General features: G+C 45.7%; 1 protein-coding gene across 1 annotated transcript; it reads left to right on the top strand.

Annotated features, from left to right (window-relative positions):
• The first annotated feature begins 696 nt into the window (after nt 1-696).
• ubac2 (UBA domain containing 2) lies at nt 697-5,357 on the top strand. The gene is made up of 10 exons (XM_076038348.1): nt 697-925; nt 1,386-1,510; nt 1,928-2,047; nt 2,130-2,236; nt 2,395-2,518; nt 2,812-2,859; nt 2,961-3,069; nt 3,326-3,468; nt 3,557-3,703; nt 3,834-5,357. Exons 1-10 carry the CDS (start codon nt 895-897, stop codon nt 3,939-3,941), a joined length of 1,062 nt encoding a protein of 353 aa, XP_075894463.1. The 5' UTR covers nt 697-894; the 3' UTR covers nt 3,942-5,357.
• Nucleotides 5,358-25,656: the final 20,299 nt, after the last annotated feature.

The following is a 25,656-nucleotide window of genomic DNA, read 5'->3' on the forward strand; positions in this document are numbered from 1 at the left end:
AACAAACTGACCATAACGCTGGATTTAGGACATTAAGCACTGCCGGTTATATCTTTCCCACCATGAATATCTATAGAGTGCTCACAGAGGAAATAGTTGAGAGACACAAAAACTGAAAATAAGAAATCACTGCAACTCCAGGGATATACTGCAGGGTAATACTGTGACTCACTGCCTGCTCTTTTAGAATCAAGCTGACAACAAACTATTATTATTATTATTATTATTATTATTATTATTATTATTATTATTATTATTATTACATTTGTTGCATTATTGTGTTTAAAAATGTTTTCACATAAATAGTAAGCACATAAATAGACTCGGTATTTAAAATGTTGATACATACACATCACTGTGTTTAAATATTTCTGTCTTTTGTCCGTTTTTACTGAACAGTCCAGTATGACGAAAACTCAAACTTCAACTGGCCCAAATCAAATCAGTGGATCTAGAATTTATCTTGACAGACCACTTGTTCAACTCCAGATAGGGGGCTACTTTAAATGGGGAAAAAAAGAAGAAAAGTATACATATCAAACTAATTAGTGAATAACTTAAATTTGATGCACACAAAAAAATAAAAATAAAAATAAAAATCCGCCCAGACTCACAGTTTATTGAACGTTTCTAATCGCCGTCTCTTGTTTAAAAACAAAGCAACAGCGCCCTCATCTGGTCAGTTACCTCTTATTACGTCTTGTACAGCAGCAATTTGAGAAAAGACAGTTTTGGGCTCTTCGGGCTCCTGTACAATCTCCCGTTCCCCGTCTTTCTCCTCACGGTCTCAGCATGGCTCATCTGTTCAACTTTACCTCGGCGTTTTCACGCTAGTCTGGCCCCGCTCGGCGACTCTCAGCCTTCCTGCGGACCCCACTAACTTGGCAGGGCACCATGTTCACCACCACCGGCTCCCGAGGCCTCTGTAAGTATCCCGGAGCCAGCGTGAAAGGACAGCCGCCGGGGACGCGCATCCATGCACTCGGTGCTCTTCCTGTTAGTTTCAGCGGCTAGCTAGGCTTACGGTAGTTAGCATTCATTTAGTCGAGGGGTTTGTGCTCACAATTATGGCCGTGTATAGCTACTGCATGTGTCAGTGCTGTCGTGAAGCTCCCGTTGACCCGTTCTACCCGTTCGTTTTCCCTCGTCATTTTTCCAAGTTGTCCACGTTTGTCGAAACGGCTCCCTGTGGTTCACTAGCTAAGTGCACCGCTTGCTTGTAACGATAAGTTGTGAACTTCCACTTCCTCGACAAATGTCACAGCTTTGTCTATTTCTAAGGCAACAAGAAAGTACGTTAATTGGATAAAATGCAGTCGACAGCACCAATCTATTATACCAACATATTATATTCACATAAACCACGTCGTGTGTTTCGTTTCCAGACAAGGCTCCTCTGTCCAAAGGCCTCTTGTTGGTCCTCAATGGGCTGACAGTGATGCTCACCTTGCTGCCACAGTACCAGGAGCTGTTCGTGTACAACCTGCAGGCGGCAACGCAGAGCCACCAGGTATGGCTCGGCTCCAGTCTGTCAGTAATGATTGTCAAGATCAAACCTCAAGCAGCACCCACACAGTCAGTTTGTTCCACATTTCACCTCTTGCTTGAAGTATCACCGCCCTTTGTGTTTATATTTGATCGAGCCACTTACATAGCCGCTTGTAATCGATATTGATTTATAAGCAATACAAATGTCATGGCACACACAAGGACATTCCGTTTGAGCACTTTCAACTTCTCATACAGTCTCATAATCATCTTTTGAACTTTCCCTAAAAAGGCCACATGGAAAACAAACTTTCCTTCTGTAATACAAGATTAAATGCAATCAAAGATGCTGAAATAACAATTTGTTAAACAAAAAAACAAAAACAAAAAAACAACCATTTCATACAATATGAATATATGAAATTACTTCCTTGTGCAGGTTTGGAGGTTCTTCTGTGGCAGGCTGGTGTGTCTGGATGTCAAAGATGCCTTCTGCAGCAGCCTGCTCATCTACAACTTCAGAATATTTGAAAGGAGGTTTGGTACCAGGAAGTTTGCTGTAAGTATTAAAACAGATTTTTTTTCTTAAACTAGATTTTTATAAACGTGACAAAATTGTTCACCATGTGATTCTCCTCCAGTCCTTCCTTTTGGGCACCTGGTGCCTCTCTGCTCTGGTGGATTTCCTGCTGGCCCAGGTTTTCCAGCTTTTATTTGAATATGAAATAGAGGAACTGCCTGCAGGAATGTGAGTAGTGTGTTCTCCAAACTGTACATTTTATGCTCTCTTAAAAATGTTCAGTTATTTATTGAAGTACAGTACATGAGGCTACCCGTCAAGCTCCACTAATCATTTCAAGTCATTCATAAGGGATCCTCTTTTTCAATTGTTTCCCCCTCTTACAGGCTCGCTCCAGTCTTCTCCTTGTTCGTGCCTTTCTACCTGTTAATTCCCAGAATGCCTGTCACCCAGGTGCTAGGAAATATCTACATCACAAACAAGTCCCTGGTCTATGTGGTTGGCCTGCAGGTAAGCCTATACATAGTAATGCTGTCGTGTTTAATTTGCGTTTTATTTCACTTGGTGCATTCTCATCATCCTTAAATGAGTTGTAAATAAATACAACTCGTTGGGAAAAAATACAACACAAAACCAAAAACTCACACACACTGAAATTTAGCTGCTCTCAAAAGGTGCACTACTGACATTTCCAATGTACTGCTTGAATTTTTGATCTGTATTGGAAGCTGACATGTTGTCAGTAATCAATTAGTCCTAGCTTTAAGTCTGATTGTGTGCCTGTTCTCTCCTTTGTGCTCCAGCTGTTAACCTCCAGCCCTTTCACGTGGCTTCTGGCGCTCAGTGGACTGGTGAGCCTTGGATTGTTTAAAACAAGCAGAAGAACTCTGAAAGTTGACGTCAAGTTCAGTCCGGTTTAACTTCTTTTCCCGATTGTCAATCTGTCCGTCAGATCTCGGGTGCGCTGTACCACGCCAATGTGCTCTGGCTGCAGAAGCTCATGTTTGTACCCATGTGGCTCTCTCGGATTGGACGGTACATTCTGGAACCAGTCTTCTCAAGTGAGTCCATCCATTTCATGCATGTAAACAAATCCTGTGCGAGGCCTTTCCACAGTGACCAGTGTTTAACTGGGCTGCGTTGGAAGTTGTTTCTCTTTGTCAGGGCATTATAATAAATGTCCCAGACAGACTGATTTCATATTTTCAACTTCTAAATTGTAATGAAATCATTCCAGAATAGTTTTTATTTTATTTTTTATTACACTTAAGCCTTTGCCTCCTGCTAAAAAAAACATTTATTTAACTCTTGTTTAAGGCTCTCAGCCGAGCGATGAGAGCCCCCTGGGGATGGGAGCCACCCTGGACATACAGAGACAGCAGCGGATGGACATGCTTGATCAACAGCTGCTGCTGGCCCAGTACAGCGAGTCCAGGAGGAACGCCAGGCGCCAACAGCAGGTAGACAAATGTACAATTATTGACTCGCCTGGAAACATAAACACACATGGAGTGTAAAGGACGGGGAAATGTGCGTTGCTGTGTGCAGGGCGGGCTGTTTCAGTGGACCAGGTTGTTTCCCACGTTGAGACGCAGGGGACAGAACCGACCCCCAATGCAGCCCCACCCACAGGCTCAGACGCCGCCATCCACGCAGCCCCCGCGACAGGACAGCTCTCTGATCGCAGAGGAGCAGGTGGGAGTTCTTTTAGTCTCTACGCACTTCCACATTTCTAACTAAAGTAACTTTATTGATCTCCCTGGGGGAAATTGTTATGTATTCTATTGCTGCTAGCGTCTCAACCCGCTCTGTTCGTCCCCGACAGGTTGCACGGCTGGTGGAAATGGGCTTTTCCAGGATCGATGCGCTCGAGGCCCTCAGAGCATCAAACAACGACATCAACATGGCAACCAACTTCCTCTTGCAACACTGAGGGGAGTAGAAACAGGAAGGCAGATTGAGACGAAGCTCAATGAGAAAAACAGATGAAGGACAGAAAAGAGCTCAAAAGGAAGACAGAACGGAAGACGGGACGAGGAGCCACCAAAGTTGAGAAACAAAGAAGTAAATGAAATGAAAAATGTGTATGGAGGACTTGATGTTCTTACGGATAATCAGAAGGCTGTGTCTTTGAAACGGTGACGGACCTGATGTGAGCCTCGGGATAGGCTAACTAGTGAAGAGGTGTGAGGCACAAAGCGGGCAAAACATGTCTGATGACTACTGTTGTAGTGAACAGGCTCTGCTGCTCTGTGCAGAAGATGTGGAGCCAACTCTGCTGGGTTGCAACTCCAACCTCGATTTTTTTTTTTTCTGTTCTTGCTGGAATACAGAAACCAAACAGGTGGGACGTCCCTCCTTCCCTCCTTCTCACTTCAGCCAACCGTAAACAGGTGTTTAACACTGATTTGATGCTCGTGCACAAATCAGACCGAATTCCTCCGTTTCTCAGTTCCTCCAAAATTCTCGAGCTTATGTTCGAGATGACAAGTATGACTTTGAGAGTAAAATGAAAATGTGTACAAGATTAAGATCAGAGACACTTTGCCATGAGTGGGGCTTCATCCCCCCTCGGGAAAAAAAAGATGCAAATGTCATGATTATAAACTCTGAAGTGATTAGAAAATCCACAACAGTATGACTTTAATCCGGCGGTGCTTATTTCCCGATCGCATCTGCTTACACTAAGCAGTTTGCCTGACGGATGGCTACCGTAAAAGCCCAATTTTGTTCTGAGCTGACGGTTTTGGCCCTCCTGAACCCTGTAACATAGAGGAGACGGGCTTCCTCAGGGTCTGTAACTGGCATCTTCACATGTGAAAGCATGAGCAGCGATGTACAGCAGCCCCTGGATGAGGTCACCAGTTTCTCTTTCACCCGCTCAAATCCACACACACTCACACACTCTGTCTACTCTGGGTTTTATTTACTGGGTTCGGGCTGAGTCTTTCAACGCCAGCACATGTTGGAATCATAACAAGTCTTAATTTAAAAAAGACGAAGGTGTGTTTATTATGCAATATGTCAAGAGAAATATATGGGGACTATGCAATGCATAGTAACTAATCTGTGTATAAATGTGCAAATGATTTTTTTTTTGTTGTCCAAAAGAAATAATATTGCAGCCACTATGTACTGATGTCAAAGACAAATGATAGTTTTATATTTTGTGCATAGTAATATTGGTAATATATGACCACTGAAATGCGTCTGTCATTTGTGCGTATGTGTTTTTAAAAGTTGTAAAATAGTATATGGGCGTGATGAGCAAGTTGCTGCATGGATAACTCTGTGGTGACCTGTAATGAGTCGTACGTGGTCCGTGGAATAAATCAAAGTGCTGACTTAACGCTTTCAGTATTAGCTTGGGTTGGAGATATTTATTGTGCTAAACAATCCTCTGTCTTTGCTGGCTGTCTGTGTGTGTGCGCGTGTGTCTGTGTCTGTGTGGCTCTGCTACAGGCATGGAAATAAAACACTGGGTCCACTTGTAAGCAAGGCACTGTGACATCGCAGGTGGTTTAAGAGCGATAGGAGCGCCAGTTGGACGTCAGAACGCTGGTTTACATTCACATTGTTTTAAAATATGCTTTGTTACACAACTGCACAAGCCATTACATTGTCCTTATATGATTAATTCAAACGATGGCCATGTGAAGAACCAACTTGGAAAAACTCCTGTTTATCACTACTGTGATAACATATTTCAAACAACGTTGCCATTAAGGAAAAATAATAGGATTAAAACCCCTCAATGGCAGTTATTTATGGATATTTATGCCCTCAAAATAATCATGAATTTTACCACATATTGTGGCGCAGGAGTAAATATATTGAGCAGTTAACCAGCAGAATGAGTTGCTCCATTTTTCTGTGGACTTTTTACTCTTTTTTTTTTGTCCAGCTCAAAGTGTTGAAGGATGATCCCCGACTTCCTGCTCCGCAGACTGCCAGGCGGATCCCAGGGATAGAAAACAGAACACTATTGCTTCTGCTTTTTGTCTGACTTTTCTCAGTGTCTGTTCAAGGACCCTTTTAAACAAAACTGTCTCGGACTAACCGCAACAACAATTCACAGGGCGATAATATGTAATAACTATTTTTTTCAAAGGATAAAAATCCAGTCCTTACTGGAAATAAGTGGCGAAAATTCTTAATTTTGACGGGGAGCTTTACAAGCGACTGGGCTGCCGTCGATTTGTTTTTGTAAGTTTTCATTTGGGCACTAGGTGGCGACGTTGAGCCGGGCCCTGGGTTGTTATTTGCCGGCGAGGCCGCTACCACACCCACCTGCTCTGATTATTCCACTTAGCAGACAGCTGAGCAGACAGTCTCCCTCCAGGGCGGCGGAATATCAAACGCGGAGGAGAGGAACACGGTTTCCAATCAAAGAATCGCACACTCGCGCCGTTTCACGAGGCGCCTACTTCAGACTCAGAGGACAAAATCAAGTGGCGAGCAGCTCCTTTGTCATCACGCCCGGGACAAGTTGCTCTCCAAATCCGACGACGAGAGCCTTCCGCAGACACTCGACAAGGAAGGATGTGTTTTATATTTTTGTTCTTCTTCGTCTTTTATGCGAAAGGCCTCCTGAGTTCACGGTGACACACTTCCACGTGCACGTAGCTGACATGGAATGCAGTCAAGCGGCGGCAATTTTTTAATGACTGCTGGATTGAAAAGCAGCTCGAGTGATTTGTGTCCGCGCCTCCTTTTTGTGTCAGCTTTTTAATTAAAGCCACTAATTGAAGCCTTCAGTTTGAAGGGGATGAAAAAAAGAAAATCACCTGGCAGTCAAACCTTGTCAGGGCGAATCACTGCACCGAGCATTCTGCTTTATCACATCTTCCTATTAGATGGTTATTGGTTGTTGTTTAGGCCCTGCGATGAACTGGCGACTTGTCCAGGGTGTCCCCTGCCTTCGCCCTAAGACAGCTGGGATAGGCTCCAGCAGACCCCCGTGACCCTGAGCTCGGGACTAAGCGGGTATGGAAAATGAATGAATGAATGGTTGTTGTTTAACAAATTTTGGTTAAGATGTTTGGTCATTTGTGTTTTTAAAAACAAACAAAAACAACAACAACAACAACTCCATGCCGAAATTTGTATATTACATGGGTGGCCAAATGGTGACGATAGTAACTTTGGCCTCAGGATAAACAGGCCTGGCGTGTATTTAAACACATCTGTGTGAGAATTTAGCTTTGTTAAGGCAGCAGCAGGAACAGATTGATGGTGTATATGCAAGGGGGGTTTTCACCTGGTCTGGCACCGGAGCCGTTGTTGTTTACAGTACAGTGCCCCCCCCTTTCCCCCCAGCCTTGAAGCTTCAGGACTCTCCCAGGGCCATTTGTCATTCCAGGTAGAGCCGTCTGTGTCTCCGTTAACCAAAGTCCTGTAGATCATGTCTCCAGAAGGCATCAGCGTGTCCTTAGGTCTTTAGAGGCTTTTTGTCCGTCGCAAAGGGCCCATATTCAACACATTTTCAGATCTCTATTTTTCATCTGGGAGACCTTGGGCTCTCAGTGCATCATCACACAAACACTTTGGAAACACATCTTTAGAAAACAGTATTTTCAGCCGTCCGTTGACAGCCTCCTTCAAAGTCCTTCCACGTGTTTGAAGGGGAGCGAAAACTCTTATCGGTGCACTCTGTGACATCGCAAAGGGTTGTTTTGCAGCACGGTCAGTTTTGAAGGATGGACTGAGCCAAAGGAGTACCGTTATGACGGATAGACTTTCATCATTTCCGATGAGTTCACTGACATGGAAGCTAATATTGAAGTGAACTTAAAGTGAATTTGGGACCTTAATGGGTCATTTAATGGATTTATTCAGTGCTTGAGTTAAGGCTGCTCGCTGCCTTGTGCATAAAAATGTATTTGCCACTTTCAGCAAGAATGCAGCACATTAGGGCAAATTGTGCGTATTCGCTCAACTAGAAAGACAACTAGGTGAAGCCGCGCTGGCGGATTCACGTTTTATGCACAAAAGCCAATCGGCTGCCAGCTGCTAGTGCGTTTTATGGAAGACGACAGATCTGATATTCTCCTGAACATTAGGTCGGCGGCTGATGAAAGTGTGAAACAATGGTTTTAATTTTATTGCCTATTTAATTGCGATGATCATTCTGTTCCCTGCGGCAGATGCGTGCATTTGTGTATTTATGGGATGCATGCTGTCCCAGCAGCTGGAAACGATGGGTTAGAAAGAAGAAGATTAAGAGCCAAGGAAAATAAGAGATGAACCAATGAAATGAAGATGCGCTATGTTGTACCTGACTGAATCTGTGCTTTTTGTCTTTCAGTGTTAATTGTAAATGAAGCCTGATAGGTAAGGTTTGATTTTTGAAGGCTTCGGCTTTAAGTGCCCTGCAGTTTGTCTTTAAATATGAGTCCGTGCTGTGATGCGGCCGTCCAAACGACCAGAGGCCAGCACAAGCTCCACCGCCGCCGCCGCCGCCGCCGCCATCTCCGCTAAATTCACCTCGCCAGGTCTGTTGCCATGGTGAGCGCATGCCGTTTTGTGTGGTCGCCATGGCAACTCTGTATCACAGCTTCCCCTCCTGCTCTCGTCCCCGTGCGCCTGCACGATCACTTGTGCGCGTGCTTCAAGCTAATGTTTGGGGAAAGAAAGAAAAAAAAAAATGTTTTCAGCCCGGAGGAAGGAAGGAGGGAGAGCCCTGGGGGATTACCTTCTGTCGAGAGACACCAAGGTGTTCCTCGTCTCAGCCGGTGACAAAAAACACAAGACATGGAAAATACATGAAAGGCTTTCCGGCGGTGACGGCGCATGTTGGAAATGCGACATGCATGGGAACAGAAATTGGGAACAATGCCGTTTGTTACTGTCAAGTCTGCGAGCTGTGAGCGAAAAAGCGCCGCCGACTTCCTCCCCCTGATCGTCGAAGAAAGACACTGTTTGTCTGCGCGAGTCTCCCGGAACAATCGTGCGCTTTTATTGCACTCATGGATTGTTGTGTGTCGGCGTGACTGTGTGCCTGCCCACGCGTCCACTTTCAGGGATGTCCGCATGTATTTGGGTTGTCCCACATTGTTGTTGTTGTTTTTTTTTGGCAAAAACGACCAGCAAGAATTTGAAATTAAGCAAATAATAAAAAGCCATTTTCACTCATGGTCACCTATTTTTACAGGCTAAAGAGGAAATTACAGTAATTGTAATGTCAGTTTGACAGACCAGGACCTGATTTCAGGCTTGGAACCTGCGTTTGTCATATTTAGTTAGTATCATTGAACTGGTATAAAAAAAAAAAGAGTGATGGCAGTACAGCAAATGAGGTACCATTTGCCTGTAAATGTCAGTGATTTCCAAAGGTATAATAAAAAAAAAAATACCTTGAATGTTTCACTCCAAATGTCTCTCAGTGTGAGCTTATGTCACCGTTTGAACCCTTGAGGGTCTGGCTGTGTGAGGCTGAGTGCACAAGCAAAGGCACATGTGTTTGGATGCCGACCTGGAGGCAGGGAACACAAAACCACTGACGTTTTGCTCGAGTCCTTCTATGAGGAGCTTCATAGTTAATGGTGCACAAAAATGTACCGGCCTTTAGGCTTTCCAGGCTTTTTGTCTTCTTCTCTTTGGCATTTAACAACGTGCGCCGGCTCCTCTGCACGCTCCTGTTCAGAGATCTGTTTAGTCTGTGCGACGGCTATGTCAAAATCTTCTTTCATCATTTAGGGCTCGTCTCCTCGTTCACCTTGTCAGTCGGCTCAACCTGTTTTTCATCCTGCGGCCAGGGTGACAGCTCCTGGGGTTTGTTTTTCATTTTTTCTTTTGTCAAGGCCTCTTGGCTTGTCATGGTGGTGCCTCAGCTTGCCTGCCTTCCCTGCCTTGCCTGCCTTGCCTGCCTTCCCTGCCTTGCCTGCCTGCCTGCCTGCCGGGGCCCAAACCCACAATTAGCACCAATGGAGAAAACAGTGTTTAAAACTTTGGCGCCACACAACAACAACAACAAGAACTAAACACTCGCCCCCAAAAAACCCAACAAACTCAAAACATTCCTTATTCCGGCTCCTGTAATCTGCATTGCTGCGACAACCGCTGCTCACCTGCATGGTTCAGTCCTCTCAAACTTGGGTTAATGTGAGCACCACCTGGACCAGAGTTGTTTATGCAGGATTTAGGCTGCGTTCAGACTGCAGGCAAATCTGATTAAAATCAGATTGCTTCTCAAATCCGATTTTTAGGGCTGACTGTTCACATTGTTTTCAGCAAGTGTCCAAATGGGATCTGGCTTTGTTCAGACTGGGCCACATTATTGACCCATGTGACAAGTTGCTGTAGCAACGACGTTGAAAAATCGGATTTCATGTGATTTGTGACTGTTCAGACCTGTAAAGAGCGATCTGGTTTCAATGTGGATTGGCTGAAAATCTGATTTCTAGTCTAAACGTGGCCTTATTGAAGTTGCACAAGCTGCAAAACAAGTTTATTGGTGGTTCGGGGGACAGAAGACAAAAACAAGAACAAAACGACCAACAGTCTCCAGTGTCAGTGTCAAAGCATGAATGAAACTCTGCCGCCGCCGCTCATAGTGAAAGCTGAGCGCCGGCAGGTGTGCGTCTCTGCGCTCCTCTTCCTCCGACAACTCAACACGTCTCTTTCGCCACATGTGGCGACACTGGCAGGAATCTCTCCGCGTCCTCTGACCTTTACTGAGCTCTTACTTCCTCCTGTTATTGCACGCACTCGTGGCATGGCATGGCATGAGCGTTCGCTTCCTGCGTTTATTTTTATGCATGCATGTGTGTGTGTGTGTGTGTGTGTGTGTGTGTGTGTGTGTGTGTGTGTGTGTGTGTGTGTGCATGCGTGCGTGCGTGCCTGTGTTTGGAAAGTGTGATTGTGAATGTGATGCGCAGCGAGACGCCAGTCAGGCTTCTCGTTAAGGTGAAGGTGTTGAGCTGATGAAAGCTTTTCCTTCCGCTGCTCCTCTGTGTGAACTTATGTTGACACACACACTGTTACATTTGGTCTAAAACCATTTTCACCAAGCAGCTGCTTATCCCGGAGAGGTTACTTGGGTTGCCTCTGCACTGCGGGTCGTCGTCGAAGATCGGGCTCCTCCTCCAGGTCACGCTCTTCTTCTTCAAAAGCCGTCTGGAAACTTAATTGGAAGCCTTTGCTTAAATATTCCCGACTCCCTTTCTTCTCTTCCGGACGTCTTGGCGCGTGGAACTGAAAGTGGAATGGGAAATAAAGGTGCAGTTCCCCAAGTTCAGATCAGCTCAGTGGTTTTTGGAGCTGTAGCGGATTTTATGACCATCGAGCAAGTGAAATAAATGACAATCGAGAATGAATTCCTCGATGCTTGACAGCCTGCTGGTCCTCTTTGAAGGACACTCAGGGGTGTGGTCATATTCTGAGCAGCTGCATAAGATTTGGATGGAAGGTCACCAAGATTTCCAACTTGAATTCTTATTCAACAGCCATTTAAGGGTCATTTAGCTGCATTAACGGGAGAAGGCAGTAAAATCAACAGCAACATATATCATTGGCAAACCCATCACTATCATCTATCACAGCTTCAGTTAAATGCTGTGATACCTTTTTCATGATTTCCAGCACATTCTTTTTGAAATTGTTTTGGTTTTGATTTATGTATTTTACTGGACAACTCGATAAAGATCTCACTTCCAATTGGCCCTCCCTGAATAAATAAAGGTGAAATTAAAAAAAAAAACAAAAAAACATCACAGCAATTAATTGTGGCTGGATGAATCACGGGCGTGAAAATAAATCTGACAGCTCCGTCGTCTCGGTCACAGACGTCTTTGTCGGAAATTTCCAGAGTTTCCACCACTGTGCGCCGCGCAAACGATAGCGCACTTTGTTCACCTCACCTCTCCACGCCAGAGAGAGAGAGGGAGAAAGAGAGAGAGAGAGAGAGTTCACCGTGTTCTTTCAGTCATGTATGAACACAAAGAGACCCCAGCCCTTCCCTCACCTCCCCGCCCGCCCCCTTTTGGTCTGTGCTGATTCACAACGGTCTGGAGTCAGCCGGCACTGTGAGCCCGTCTCCATGGAGACAAGGGTGGGAAAGGAGAGCGATGATGTTGCCGGCGGAGCAGCAGGCAGCCGCGTGTCTCGCCTCGTGTGCTCGTGGAGGTGCGCACGAGACGGCGAAGGCATGGAAGGCGTGACGCGAGCCGTCTTCGCCGTCGTGCTCGGCCCCAAACGAACGACGAGCCGTCGAGTCGTGTTGGGAAAATCACGGCTTTCGTCGATGACACCCTCGATTGACGTCAACGGCTCTTTCAAAAAGAGGGGAGGGGTGTCTCCAACAATACAGCGCCGACGCAGACAATCAAACCATCATTTCATTCACAGGCTTGTAAAATTAGAAACCAACACTGAGCCCCCTCCCCCCAGCACCTCTCCTGATAATTTTAGCAAACATGAAGCACTGAAGAGGCATCAGGTCCGACTGTCAGTCAATCAAGGCTTTGGTGAACAGGTGCGTCGCTTGACCTTTGCAATGTTTGTGACACCAGAATTCAGGGGGAATTCTCATTGTGGTGCTGAACGCTTGTCAGCTCCAGTGAGTGGACGTCAGCGGTGAACGGCGCGACAGTGCTGGCGGTATGTCCGCAATCACTGGAAGCTGTTAATGTAAATACCTGAAAGGTCGCGGTGAGAGAAATGAGACTCGTGCTGAGGTTGAGCCCGGAGCTTAGCGCCGCACAGGTGTCCAGGGTGCTACCTCCTTCGTTATCCTAACTTTGGAGAGTGTGCAGTCAAAAGACAGGAGATAATGAACAAAGCACAGGACAGAGTTCTACAGAAATGAAACGAATATCCCTGCAGATTTCTGTAGTTTGTTTGTTTTGTTTGTCAGACATTGCACTTAGGGAAAATCCCAATAATTCTAGATGCACTGTATGTGCAGTGACCGTGTGCTCCAGCTGTTAGAGCTCACTGTGAGATGTCCCCGGCTGGCATCGCTAATTTTAAGGCCGAGGACGAAGGAATGCACGGTGCCGTGCAGTGGGAGTGCGTTCCGGCTGTTTGTCTGAGCACGTCATCGCGAAACTTTGACCTGTCAAAGCTTGAAAAGCCGCAGCCAACACAACAGTGCAGCGCCGTCAATCACAGCGCAGAGTTTCTCCGGGGCTGTGACTGAATTCTGAGAAAGGAAAAACTCTCTGACAGCAGCGATGAAGCAGGTGAGATATGATTGTCAAAAATAAAAGGGCACTATACGCGATGCGCTTGAATGTCAACCTTTTCATTTCAAAGTTTTGCAATCGGACCAAAAATAATTATACAATAAGATTTATTAGCCCGAACATATTTCTCCCTTGGGGAGAACTGCAACCTTTTTAGTCCTGTCTGTTAATTATGACACAGCAGTGCTTAGATCACAGCATATTTTCACCTCAGGAGTTTTGTTTTTGAGGAGTTACATGTAGCCACAGGTGCAAACAATAGCCTGTATTGGGGTTAAAGGGTCAAGCGCTTGTGTCTAGATTAAGTTCATTGGCACCAGCTGCGTGAGTCCAACCGTCTCAAGACCAAAGGGAGCTTCTGGGAAAAACGTCTACTGCTTCACATCTGGCCCTTTCTTCTTCTTCTTCTTCTTCTTCTTCTTCTTCTTCTTCTTCTTCTTCTTCTCCTCTGCCTCGCAGCTTCCATCAGAGTGCTTTGCTATTTGGACGTGGTAAAAATAAACGCTCTCTCCCACTGCCTGCTGCTGCCTTGTCTTCTGGGAAACAGGAGTCTGACACTGATGGCCTCTTTATGCAGGTAAATGTGATTCCATGCTGTTAAACAACATTATGTCAAGCTGTAATGGGGCCGCGTGCTGAATCACTGCAATAAGTTATCATCCTAGAGCTGCCCTAGGATGGCACCGACCCAGCTGCCGTCTCGTCGTTCCGTCATCCCCATGACTAAACTCCTTCTCTCTCTCAAACCCCCCCCCCCCCCCAAAAAAAAAAAAAAAACAGGGGTGATTGTCACCTGGGCTCAGATAAACTGGATCACGGTTGGAGGTTTTTTTTTTTTTTTTTTATCTGAATTGAGTCTTTTGGCTCCTCTGTTCTATTCTATTTTTCATTTTCTAGTCTATGTCTATTCCATCTCGTTTCTATTGACATATATCTATTGACAAAGTTGAATTTAAGCATACATTTTTTATTTCAAAAAATCAAGCAGTAACTGTGGAAAAACAAAAAAGTTAATTTATGTTTTTAAACTGTTGTGGGAGTGAGGATGATTTTTGTGACTTCAACCTTAATTAGGTTAATCTAGATTTTAATTACAGCTGCCTTTAACCAGCTTTTAATCATTTTTTTTTATTTTTGCAGTCCCTCGAGAAAACAGATGTTTTGTTACAGCCAGACTTGTATTTACAGATTGATGCAAGATCTCAAAGCTGTTTGTCGCTGATTTAATAGAAATTGTGGCGAAGGGAAAGAGACGATGTAGAGGCTCATGTAATGTGATGAATATGTGACGCTTCAACCTGCTGAGCGCAACCGTCCTCACCAACCTGAATAGAATACAAACTGACTGCCTTTAAACCAAAGCTAAAATCCATTGAAATGAACAAAACCCAATTTAGTTTTTCTTCGTTTTTTTTTTCACAGCTACAGCAGCGTGAGTCACAACATCAATCACGACGTGTTTCCGGCTGATCACAGGGACACTCGTCCCTCTTTCAGAGACCTTCAGTTGCGTTTTCACACTCCGCCGCTGTGCCACTCTTTGAAGACAGTCCTGCTGTGCAGCTCAGATTTCACCGGCTTTCGTCATCCATTACCGAAGTGAAGGAGTTCTCTGAGGCCCGAGCGGAAGCTGATATATTTGTTCAACTTGTACCTTGATGATTTCTTTGGTTTTATTTTTTAGTAGTTGCTTTTTGAGGAGAACACCTGCATTGGAGAAGTGGGGTGAGAAGTCGACTTCATCCACCACCTCCTATATTGTCTTAACTCCCACAATGCACCTCGGTATATGCAGGGTACTATAACCTCTCTGGTGTTGCAATGATCGAGTTTATTTTCATGGTTGACACTTTAAATTTTTACCCTAAGATGTTTTATTTACTTTCCAAAGACCCTTTCAAATTATCTATTTTATTTTATTTCTTTTGCAAATGGGGACTCATTTAAATGCAGGCTCACCTCGGTGCCCCTGGCGTCAGAGCTTCAGAAGGTTTGCTGTTTGCTTCATCTTGAACTTTGAACAACTCCTCACCCCTCTGGCAGCTTTAGCACCGTAGGACTGGATTTACTGGAGCGATCAGACAGTCTGTGGACTTTGCAGCGTCAGCAACAGCAAGGCAAGCGCACAACGTTTTGGCACCGGCCTTTTCCCTCTATCCTCATACAGGTTGAGATGGAAGACACACACAGACACACACCAGCGCTCACTCACACAATCCTCTTAAAACACTCCACTGACTCATAGGGGGATATATGATATATGTGCACGATGACGGCGGTGATCTATGTAAATTTCGCTCGTCCGCACCTCTGCCATAAAGAGGCGAAACGTCTCCGGCAAAGAAATCTAATTGCATGAATCAATAGTTGACTCTTTGTCGTGTTTGGCGCATTAATCTCAACAAGGAGCACAATGGCCTGAACAATGCTCTGAATAATACAATATAACGTATTGATTACCAAGATTTCCTGCACGCTGGGAAGCGGAGGGACCTCTGCCAATTAAAAGATGTCATGTTTATTTGCTCCTGAGTGATGCCTCGGCACAGGCTTCGCAATATGGATCGATCCGCGCACGAGGAAATGAGGATAAAACAAAGCCGTGAACACCGTGCACTGTAAATATGCAAAAGCATCTGCACGCATGTCACGCTAGGATAAATAGTTCCACCGAGGAAACAAGTTTTTCAATGTCTGGTTGCCAGATCACAGCCATGTTTTTTTTTTTACAGTTGTTGTTTTAAAACTATCCATGAAGGCCTTCATTTAAAAGAAATGACTTCCTGTTGAGTTCCTGTTAGAGTCAATGCTTTTTTTTGTTGTTTTTTTGTGTCAAGCTGCAAACAGATAATGATCTCGTCAGCCACGGTTGATGTGGACGCTGCTGTCGGCTGCAGGGAGATGGACGTGATAGCGGCGCAATCGTCTTGATTAGAGGAGAATGGAGAAATCAAAATTTTTCACAACAAGATATTGCCGTTCTCAGTGATGACACTCGGCTCTGGCGTTTTTTTTTTCTTCCCCGTGTCATGTGTGTCGAGGCCAGAAGAAATAACTCTGTCTGCTCTTTTCATTTATGTCGGTAATAGTACAAGAGAGTAAAAATCAACCGTGCAAACAGAGACCTCCATCCATCCATCGGAGCTCTTTATTAGTCAGAGAGCACCTGTCCGGGTTTGACCTGATTACTGGGGGGAAAGTAGGTCTGAATTCAACCCTGGCACTTCCAGAGAGCGAACAGCTCACTCCTCTGCAAATTTTGGGTGCTGCCATGTGAACAGTGCGATCTTCCAGATCCAGTTTGTTCCAGGCTCATTCCCTGCTCATCTCCTGGGATTTTTCTTTCTTTCTTTCTTTCTTTCTTTCTTTCTTTCTTTTTTTTTTTTTTTTACACACAAACACCTCTAGGGTTTCCAAGGGAATGGTCCCCAGCAACACTAAACACCCAGTGGTAGTTATCTAGAAGGAAAATACCTTGTTGATGTCTGGGGTCAGAGGTCAGAATGGCCAAACTAGTTGGAGGCCATAAAAGGCATCAGGAATTCAAATAACCACTGGTTACAACTGTGGTCTGAACAATAGCATCTCTGAACACACAGCACATCTCACCTTGGAAGCAGCCACTTTATGAGGAACTGCCGGTATTATTAGCAAGGAATAAAACCAGGTTTCCATTGTCGCAACACCTGGAGTGTAAAATAGTCACTTGTGTATTTAAAGTTGTATTTTCTTCCTTGTGTCTGTGTCAGTGTGAATCCCAACCACATGCTGCTGATGATCGTTATTATTTTTTTGGGATACTAAGAGTGCTGTCACACCTTGGTGAGGTTTGTCTTGTCTTGGGTTTTTTCTAGTCCTGCCATTTCCTGTTTTATTTTGAAAATAGGCAACTGACTCTCCCCTTGTTTCAGAGCACTTGCACTTCCTCATGTGTCACCTGTGTGTCGGCCTTGATTACTGATTGTCTTCACCTGTTCCCCATTACCCTCCATGTCTGCGTCACCTTGTCTCATGCCAGAGTGTCCTTGTCCGCAGGTCAGTAACTTTTCCAGCTAAGTTTAGCTTTGTAGTCTTTGTTTCTGTCCAAAGATGTTTTGTTTACCTCTTCAAGGGTGATTTTGGTTTCGTAATTAAAGTTATAGTTAAATAGTTTTTCTTAGATCTGCTGCATTTATGCGTGAGTTGTTTTATTTTTTTAGGAACTTTTCTAGTCGGTCTGGTTTTCCTCCTGTCGGAGCGTTTTTGTTTGTCAATTTGATTTGTCCCTCTGTTTAGAGGTCACTGGTGAATCGAATGAGGTCTGCTTTCTCAAAGATCTCTGCGTCTGAGTCCTGCCATGAGTCCCAGCCTGACAAGGGCTGTTTTTAGAAAAGGGCTCGACTAGTCTTGGAAAAACAACCATAACACTGGAGCAGCCTCCTTCGAGCCGAACATCGGCGATAATAACGACCGCGCTTGACTGCACTGATTACAGATCAACGTGCGAGTCGATTCTTTTATTTATTTATTTATTTTTAAATGGGAGTTGTTGCAGGAGCCCACGACTGCCATGACTGTAAGGCCGCCATTGACACAACGCTTAGTCTGGTATGATTTATCGGCAGTGTTTCCCCCGCCCTTCACTCACTGTGGAAGCTGTATTCATTCAGTGATTGATGCCTACAGATGGGGAGGGTTGGGGGGGGGGGGGTTGCTTGATTTGTATGGCACCCTTCCCATCCTGAGGCGGAGACGGCACCCCTGTAGAGCTGTCTGTCAGCCCATATCTTGCCTTCTTGCATATTTGAAGAGATGCACCACTGCAGAGGTTTGCCAGTCGGCAGCGTGCGTCGCTGACATGTTGGCGCAACGGCGGCGGGCGACACAGAAATTTTCATTTTTTTTATTTCTCAAAAGCCAGAAACGTGTCGGCGGAGGTTCTTCCTCTCGTATCGACGGGAAACGGCTTTGTGTTTCCTCAAATGACACAACTAATCTGCAAAATCAATATTTCTTTACATGTTTAACGTCTTGCGGGTGGCTGTGTGGTGCGTAATGAGAGCAGGTCAGTGGAGCACTGCAATGGGGGAAGGGGGGGGGGGTGTCATTGACTGGTTGATTTTATCGTCACTTGGTTGTCCCTGGAAGATATTTCCTCGAGGGAATCTTACCTGTAAACCAAGTGATGCAGTTCCACAGTTTGACCACTGCGTGGAATCAATGTAATAGCATGTCACTCACTTGGGAGGCGTAGCACAGATCCGATCCATCATTTAATTGTGTAGCATGTCGGATCGACTGGCCTGTGACTTAACACCAGATTGATGTTATTTTGACCTACTCCTAGTGCTGCTGTGTAGGACACCGACAAAACAGAAATTCAAATTCTGTGTTCATATCGCAGGTATTTTGATTTCAACATGACAAAGAAGCAGACCAGTGGTTCTCAAACTTTCTCTGTCACGCCCCACCTTGGAGGAAGAAAAATTTTTGAGAAGCCCCAAATTTGATGTGGCTGTGTCTTGAGGGATCCCGATGAACCTGCAAGTGGTCCCATGTCTCTAGGACAAAGTTGACTTTTGACCCCATAGACTTCCATGGCATTAGGGTTCGCGATAAGGCTGGAATTAGGATTAGGGTTAGGGTTAGTGCTGGAATTAGGGTTAGGGTTTCGGGGTTCCTCATGGGCTAGAAGCCCCAAATTTGACGTGGCTGTGTCTTGAGGGATCCTGATGAACCTGCAAGTGGCCCCATGTCTCTAGGACAAAGTTGACTTTTGACCCCATCGACTTGCATGGCATTAGGGTTAGCGATAAAGCTGGAATTAGGGTAGATCATGTACTGATGCAAAGGTGTTTGATTACGTTCTATCAGCGCTCGAAAACCTCTGGCTTTTTCGCTCGCGGCTCGCGCATTAGAAAGAAAATAGACCACCACTTTGAGAAACACTGACGTAGACTAAAACCTCAAGGCAATATAATGTAATCATATTTCTTACATTAGCATAGAATTATCATGCCAAGCATTCAATGTAGCCATCTATAACAATACTTGCCATTATCAGAGCGATCGGTGCTAATGAAAAAACATTCATGCTATTAGTGCAGTAATTCTTGCAGCTCATTAAGGCGTCCTGCAGTTTAAAATGACATGAAATCTAATCATTGATGATTGACTGGCTTATCTTTGTCATCACTGATGACCTCACAAACGCACACACACAACCGTGTGTGTGTGTGTGTGTGTGTGTGTGTGTGTGTGTGTGTGTGTGTGTGTGTGTGTGTGTGTGTGTGTGTGTGTGTGTGTGTTGGCCCTGCAGGCCTGAGAACACACAGCACACATTCACTCATCCAGTCAATTAAAGAGACTAATATTTTCTTTCATTTGCACATGTTAATATTGCCCTTTTTTAGATGCTGAAGTTCACTAGTGCGACCTGGACATCGAAATGGCTCATTAGCATGTGAAGTGATTAATTAAAGACGAAATTAAGGCAGCAGGAGAAAATGATGATTTTAAATTCATGCTTTTTTTTTTTTTGTCTCTAATCCTGATCTTCATCTTCACCTCTCATTCATCACACCGAATTGTCGGGGATGCACCGGCTGGCTGGTTTGGGGAAAATGACAAAAGCCTCTTGAGCAGATTAGTGCATGCAGAAATAAATGCACCTTTTGATATGGAAATGCTGCACCCAAACCAAACATAGCAGCCCTTTTTAAATAGCGCCACAGGAGCCGTGTACTGGGTTGCTGAAGCCCCCAAATGAGCAATATGAGTGGTCCAAAGTTGAATGAAATTTCTGAACAATTTTGTTTCAAGCAAACATATAAAAATGGACAGTTTCATAATTTATTTCAGTAAAATTAGTATGCATGGTATGCATGGTATGCATTTTTGTTTTTTTTTTGCACGTTAAATGGAGAATCGCATCTAAACATAGCCGAAACAATCGTTTTTTCCCCTACATTATATAAAAACTAATCTTCCAATGGCAGGATTTTTGCAGTCGCTACAAGCAGTGTGTGTGCGGTTTTAAATCTGTTTGACTTTCCAGTATTTTCCCACGTGAGGCGTGAGCCTGATAAATCCTAATAAGCTGTTGGCTGACAGAGCTGCATTCTGAAGTAATCAATAATAAACACTGCTGGCCCGGACTCAAAGGGAACCCCGCCCTTAAACCGTGCGGGCAGGCACCTGCAGCTTCAAACGGGCTCCGCCCCCTTTCCCCTCTCCTTTTGTCGACGGCTTTGTACAATTACGCTCGTTGTCACACCAAAGTGGCGCGAGAGGAACGTCTTCAGGCGCTGATTAACGTGCGTAATCCTGCTGTCGCCAAGGAGAAGAGGACTTGACTGGGGGACATGGTAAGTCGCCGGGCCTGAGACTCAAGCTGGTGGTGTGTTGTTGTGCTGTGTGTCTGCCTGGGTTAGCGACTTGTCCAACCCGCCTTCACCTCAAGACAGCCGAGAGAGAAACTCTGGCTGCGGATAGAAAACGGATGGAAGCATTTACAGCATCAACAGGTCTTTGGCACAGATCCAAAGCTTGACTGACGTCATGCTTTGACATGAAGGATTGAGATAAGAGTTCTGTAAAACTGTTGTCGTGCACAACCATCATTGTCATGCAGATGTTCACTCTTGACAGCTTTATTGCCACGAGCTATTAATTCCTGCAAATAAAAAAACAAAAAAAACAACCAAATCCTGCTAACATGTTAAGTTTAATTCATGGATCGGTTTGATTTTAGTGTCCTGACAGGATGAATGACGGGTTTGGTTGGAGCGGTTGATTAAAATTATCATTATCTTTCTGTGCAGGACACGTCAACTTGTACAAAAACAAGTGAGGGATTGTCGTCACGATCCGTCTTTGTCCTTCAGCGTTAGCTGCACGGTGAGATTCTTGACAAGTTAGAACAATTTGTGCACCGCGCGGTGACCCTCATTTATCAGGCAGGCGGAGAAAGTTTGGCGGATTCAGGCACTAAAAATGTGTGTTGAGGTTAGTCATAAAACACACGTGTCTGGACCGTTCCAGAGTAAATTAATGAGTCTGCGGGAAAACCTAAATATTAAATATTAGTGGGTTTTTTTGGACGGTTTAGGGCTGCCTCGCCTCGAGACTTTCACACGAGAAAAACAAGAGTGCGCTGGAAACTGGGGCCGAAACCAGAGAGAGGGAGAGAAAAAAAAACAAACATTTACTTCTTGGTTCTTATAATTGAGGGCAATTAAATGCAGTGAAGTCTTGCAGTCTGGGACACACCTTCAGACACAGTCATGTGGCGACAACCTGCAGGATGAAGAACCTGTATTCTCAGGAGGCCCGTGTGATAAAAACATCTCACCGGCCTCTGCAAGTCCAGTGTCACCACTTCTCCTCCCCTTCCGCTTCCTCCTCCCCTCCGACCGCCACTCTCCACTTTTCCCTGATTGCACTTGTTCTCCCCCTCCTGCCTCATCATCGTCATCATCAGCCAGCTAGACGTTTCGTCGGTGAAGGGCCGTATTATGTCTCGCCGAGGCCTGGGAGGCGTGGCCATCGAGCCACTCAGTTGGTCTTTTTGAGATGTCACGAAAGCCTTTGAATCATCGTCGTCGTCTTCGTTGTCGTCGCCTTCGTCATCATCATCGCCACCATCTTTCACGTCATTGTCATCGTCATTATCATCTTCACCATCATCATCAACCTCATTTGCGCGTCTTGTTTTCCTCCTCACCCATATACTTGTTACCACTGTCCCCCAACTCCCCAGCCTTCCCCTCTTCTCCCACTGCCACACACACACACACACACACACACACACACACACACACACACACACACGCCTCAGCCCAGTCTGATCCAGCCAGCCGACCGGTCAGCCAGCCAGCCAGTTGAGTGCCCAGTTCTGTTTCGTTCCACTTTCCAGTAAGCTGATCCTGGCTGGCATCAGCCAGTGGCGAGACTTCCTTTTCTGGAAGGACCTGATGCATCATGTTAATGATCCTCCCCCAGCCCCCCCCCCCCCCCATGGCCTGCCAGAGAGGGAGTGAGCCTCCTTCCATATCACGCCGTCCGTGCTGGAAGTCGTGCAGGATCACGACCCCCCCCCCAACTGCCCCTCCACTCCTCTGTACACCAACTCCACTGCCACCTTTTAAAAATAGGAAATCCTGCTGTGCCTTCCTGTTCCTCCCTCAACTCCAACACTCTGCTTTTCTTTTCTTTCCTTCGCTCTTGGCTCTCAGTCTCTGGGCAGCAGAGAGTGGGAGTGCTGCTCTTCTTTTTGGCCTCTTCCAGCCGCATCTCAGGTAGGCAGGCAGGCGGGCAGGCGGGCAGGCACGCGGGCTCCAGCTCTCTTTCCGGCCTCTCTATTTTCTTCCTCCTTTCATCACACGCGCGCACGTACGCATCCTCCTTCTTCTCCTCCTCCACCGCCACCACCACCGGTGGTAGGCTTCTCATCTCCCTCCTCCGCCTCCATCTCTCGCTCTTTCTCACTCTCTCCCTCTCTCGCGCGCGCCCCTCCACGCCCTGCCTCAATTGCGCGCGCGGCTGAGAGAGAGGCAGCAGCAAGTGGGAGTGGACCGTGCGTCTCTGCGCGCGTGTGGTTTTTTTTTTTTAGTGGCCGTGGAGAGGAAGGAAGAAGGGGAGGAGGAAGAGGGAGAGAGACTGAGAGATAGAGATAGCGAGAGAGAGAGAGAGAGAGAGAGAGAATATCACCTCCAGTCCTCCCAGTGTCTCTCTCTCATCTCCTCTTCGCGCGCACTCCCACTCCGCGTGGAACGAGCTCACCCGCCCTCGCCGGTTCCGAATGGATCGAGTGTCCGCGAGCTCTTGTGCTACGACCACAGCAACAGCAGCAGCAGCAGCAGCCGCCGCCGCTCCACAAGCCCCTACATGCTGGATTTAAAGGGAAGGCGAGCGAGAGAGGGGTAAAAGAAGAAGAAGAAGAAGAAGAAGAAGAAGAAAAAGTGAGGAGTGGAACAACAGGAGCTCACCTCCGAACATGAGCGAGGAAGCCAAGGAGAAGGCAGGCGCCGGGAAAGCTGCCCACCGCAAGAAGAAAGGCAAAAAGGTAAGAAGAGGAGGAGGCGGCGGCTCTCTTTTGTCTCCGCGAGCAGTTGTTGCTCCAAAAGCATCTTTTCCTTCCCCTTAGGTTTCAGGCTGAGAAGTGGGTGCGCTGGGAATGAATGGGCGAGGCTGATACAAATCAGCGAGGAAGTGTTTGATTGTCGCCTTCGTTTAAATTGTTTTATTTTCGACTGGTGTTTTGTTGTTGTTGTTGTTGTTGTTTTTTTTTTTGCAATCTTCCAGTAGCGCTCTCATGGTTCGTGTTACATAAGAGCCAATTTATTCAGCTACACTTTGTTTGTTTTTGCTTTTCTTTTCTTCCTTCTCTCGTCGACCACAATCTGGCCTTCGTCCCTCGACTGGAGGCACTTTTTTTTTTTTTTGTCTCACCTGAAATGCAGCCAAAGCCCCATTGAAGCGCCGCCTGTCAGTCAGCTGTTATTATAATCGTGACGCTGCAACTGGTCGGTCTGGTTGTTTTGCTGCGCGCCATTGGTCGAGGGAGCAGCGGTATGTAAAGGCACGGAGAGAGAGAGAGAGACAGAGAGAGAGAGAGCGTGTGTGCGTGTGTGCATAATGAGAGTCGGGGGATGTCCTCAGGGGTTGGGGTGGGGTGCTGTTCGGAAAAGTGTGCACAGCCAAGTGCACACAGTCCACAGCTGATGGTCTGACGCTCGCTCGCCTCACGCGCACCTGCGCTGTTGTTTCCAGAGCTTTCTCTCTTTCTTTCTTTTTTTTTTTTTAATTTATTTTTTTTTTTTAAATTTTTTTTCAAATGAAAAACATTTAAAAACCACAGCACGACATGTTGTGATGTACGCGCTTGGAATGCAGCTTTAGTAGGGGTTGGTGCCCACGCTTCTGACTGGAGGCTGGTGTTGATGTTTTTGTAGTCGTTGGAATGATGTGAAAGTATGTCTCCCGTCCCTGGCCACGCCTCGGTGGCTTCTGCGTGGGTTTGTTTGTTTGTTTTCTGGAAAAAAAAGACACCTCACCTGTCCAAAAAGGCACAGAACACACACACACACACACACACACACACACACACTGATACACACACAGAGTGTTTTTCCAAGGCCACGCATGCTTGTAAGGATGAGCTAACTGGATGCTCTGATGCAACAGCGACAGCCACTATACGTTTTTTTTTTCTTCTTTTTTTTTTGTACAAGGCTGGGCGAATCTGTTATTGAGCAGGAAATGAATTCTTTAAATAATTTATAGTCGCTGTGATGCGCCCGTAAAGCTGTCAGTCACACCGTGTTGATCACTCCACCCCCACCGCCCCCGACTTTAATAATAACACGTTGACACGAGGTGCAGGGTCGGTCGGAAACTAATAACGTTAGCAAACCGAATCAGTCCGAGCGGCGGTGGCGGTGTGGATAGATAACAGTGGGTACACTAAGTGTTTAAATTGTGTGCCGGGTAATATTTCACTCACCGTGGTGGTGGTGGTTTCCTTGACCTAATGAACTCGAATTATTATTTATGCGTGTGCGACCGGCGCCCAGACCAACAAATCTCCAAAGAAGACGATGACAGGTAGCCCAGAAAGTTGTAAAGCCATTAGCCTCCTTATTTATGGCCCTGCGAGATAAAGTGAGTCACGCTGGTGGTCGTTCAACAGGTCAAAGTTCGTTGTAGAAAAAGCCTGTTCTCTGGTTTCAAGGTGCGTTTGACTTGTCAAAGCAAGTGTGCATGGAATCTTTGCAGAATAGATGAGGTGGAGGCTTCGCCTTGCTGCTAATGTGCGCTTTCGGAGCGCTCACTGTTGATTGGCAACACCTGTTGGCCCACTCATCAAAACCTAAATCTGAAAAATTTTCATTTACGAAAAAAATAATAATTCCTGTTTCAAACCCCTCCTCCCCACAAAAAAACAACAATGTAATCCAAAACTGGAATGTTAAAATCGATCTGGAATGTTAATTTTTAGACAGTGGTCATATTTTCTGGTGGATTAAGATGGCATGGCGTTGGCTAAAATTGCCCAATAGGATTATCACCCAGGCTGTAAATTCTCAATTCACGCATTTTTCTCTTTCCCCGGAAAAAGAAAAGGGTGAAAAAAGCGGCGAGTGCTGTTATCTCTCCGACACAAGCTGCAGACGGCAGCCATGAAGCTGAAGAGAAAAAAAGAAAGCGGCAAAGTGCTGCATATTAATGCTTCACATACGAATATGGTTTGTTCTTTTTCTGTGTGTGTACGCGCGTGTCTCTCGCTCTCGCTCTCTCTGTCTCTGTCTCTCTCACTCTCTCTCTCACTCTCTCTCTCACTCTCTCTCTCTCTCTGTATTTCATGACTACCCCAGATGTGTTAATGATTGCTGCCATGGCAACCAGTTTCCATTCTGGGCAAAAAATAAATAAAAAACACACCAAAAAAAAGACGTGAGAGGGCAGAGGAGGGCGAGAGAA

Source organism: Nelusetta ayraudi, unplaced genomic scaffold (assembly GCF_046127955.1).
Source record: "Nelusetta ayraudi isolate G7.1 ecotype Tasmania unplaced genomic scaffold, CSIRO-AGI_Nayr_v1 ptg000056l, whole genome shotgun sequence".
Taxonomy (NCBI): Eukaryota; Metazoa; Chordata; class Actinopteri; order Tetraodontiformes; family Monacanthidae; genus Nelusetta; species Nelusetta ayraudi.

What these genes read in the sequence shown, in the direction of transcription:
- ubac2 (XM_076038348.1), top strand. Translation starts at nt 895, where the DNA reads ATGTTCACCACCACCGGCTCCCGAGGCCTCT. An exon ending in CGGCAACGCAGAGCCACCAG is followed by an intron (nt 1,511 to 1,927) that starts GTATGGCTCGGC and finishes TTCCTTGTGCAG; the next exon opens with GTTTGGAGGTTCTTCTGTGG. An exon ending in GAGGAACTGCCTGCAGGAAT is followed by an intron (nt 2,237 to 2,394) that starts GTGAGTAGTGTG and finishes CCCCTCTTACAG; the next exon opens with GCTCGCTCCAGTCTTCTCCT.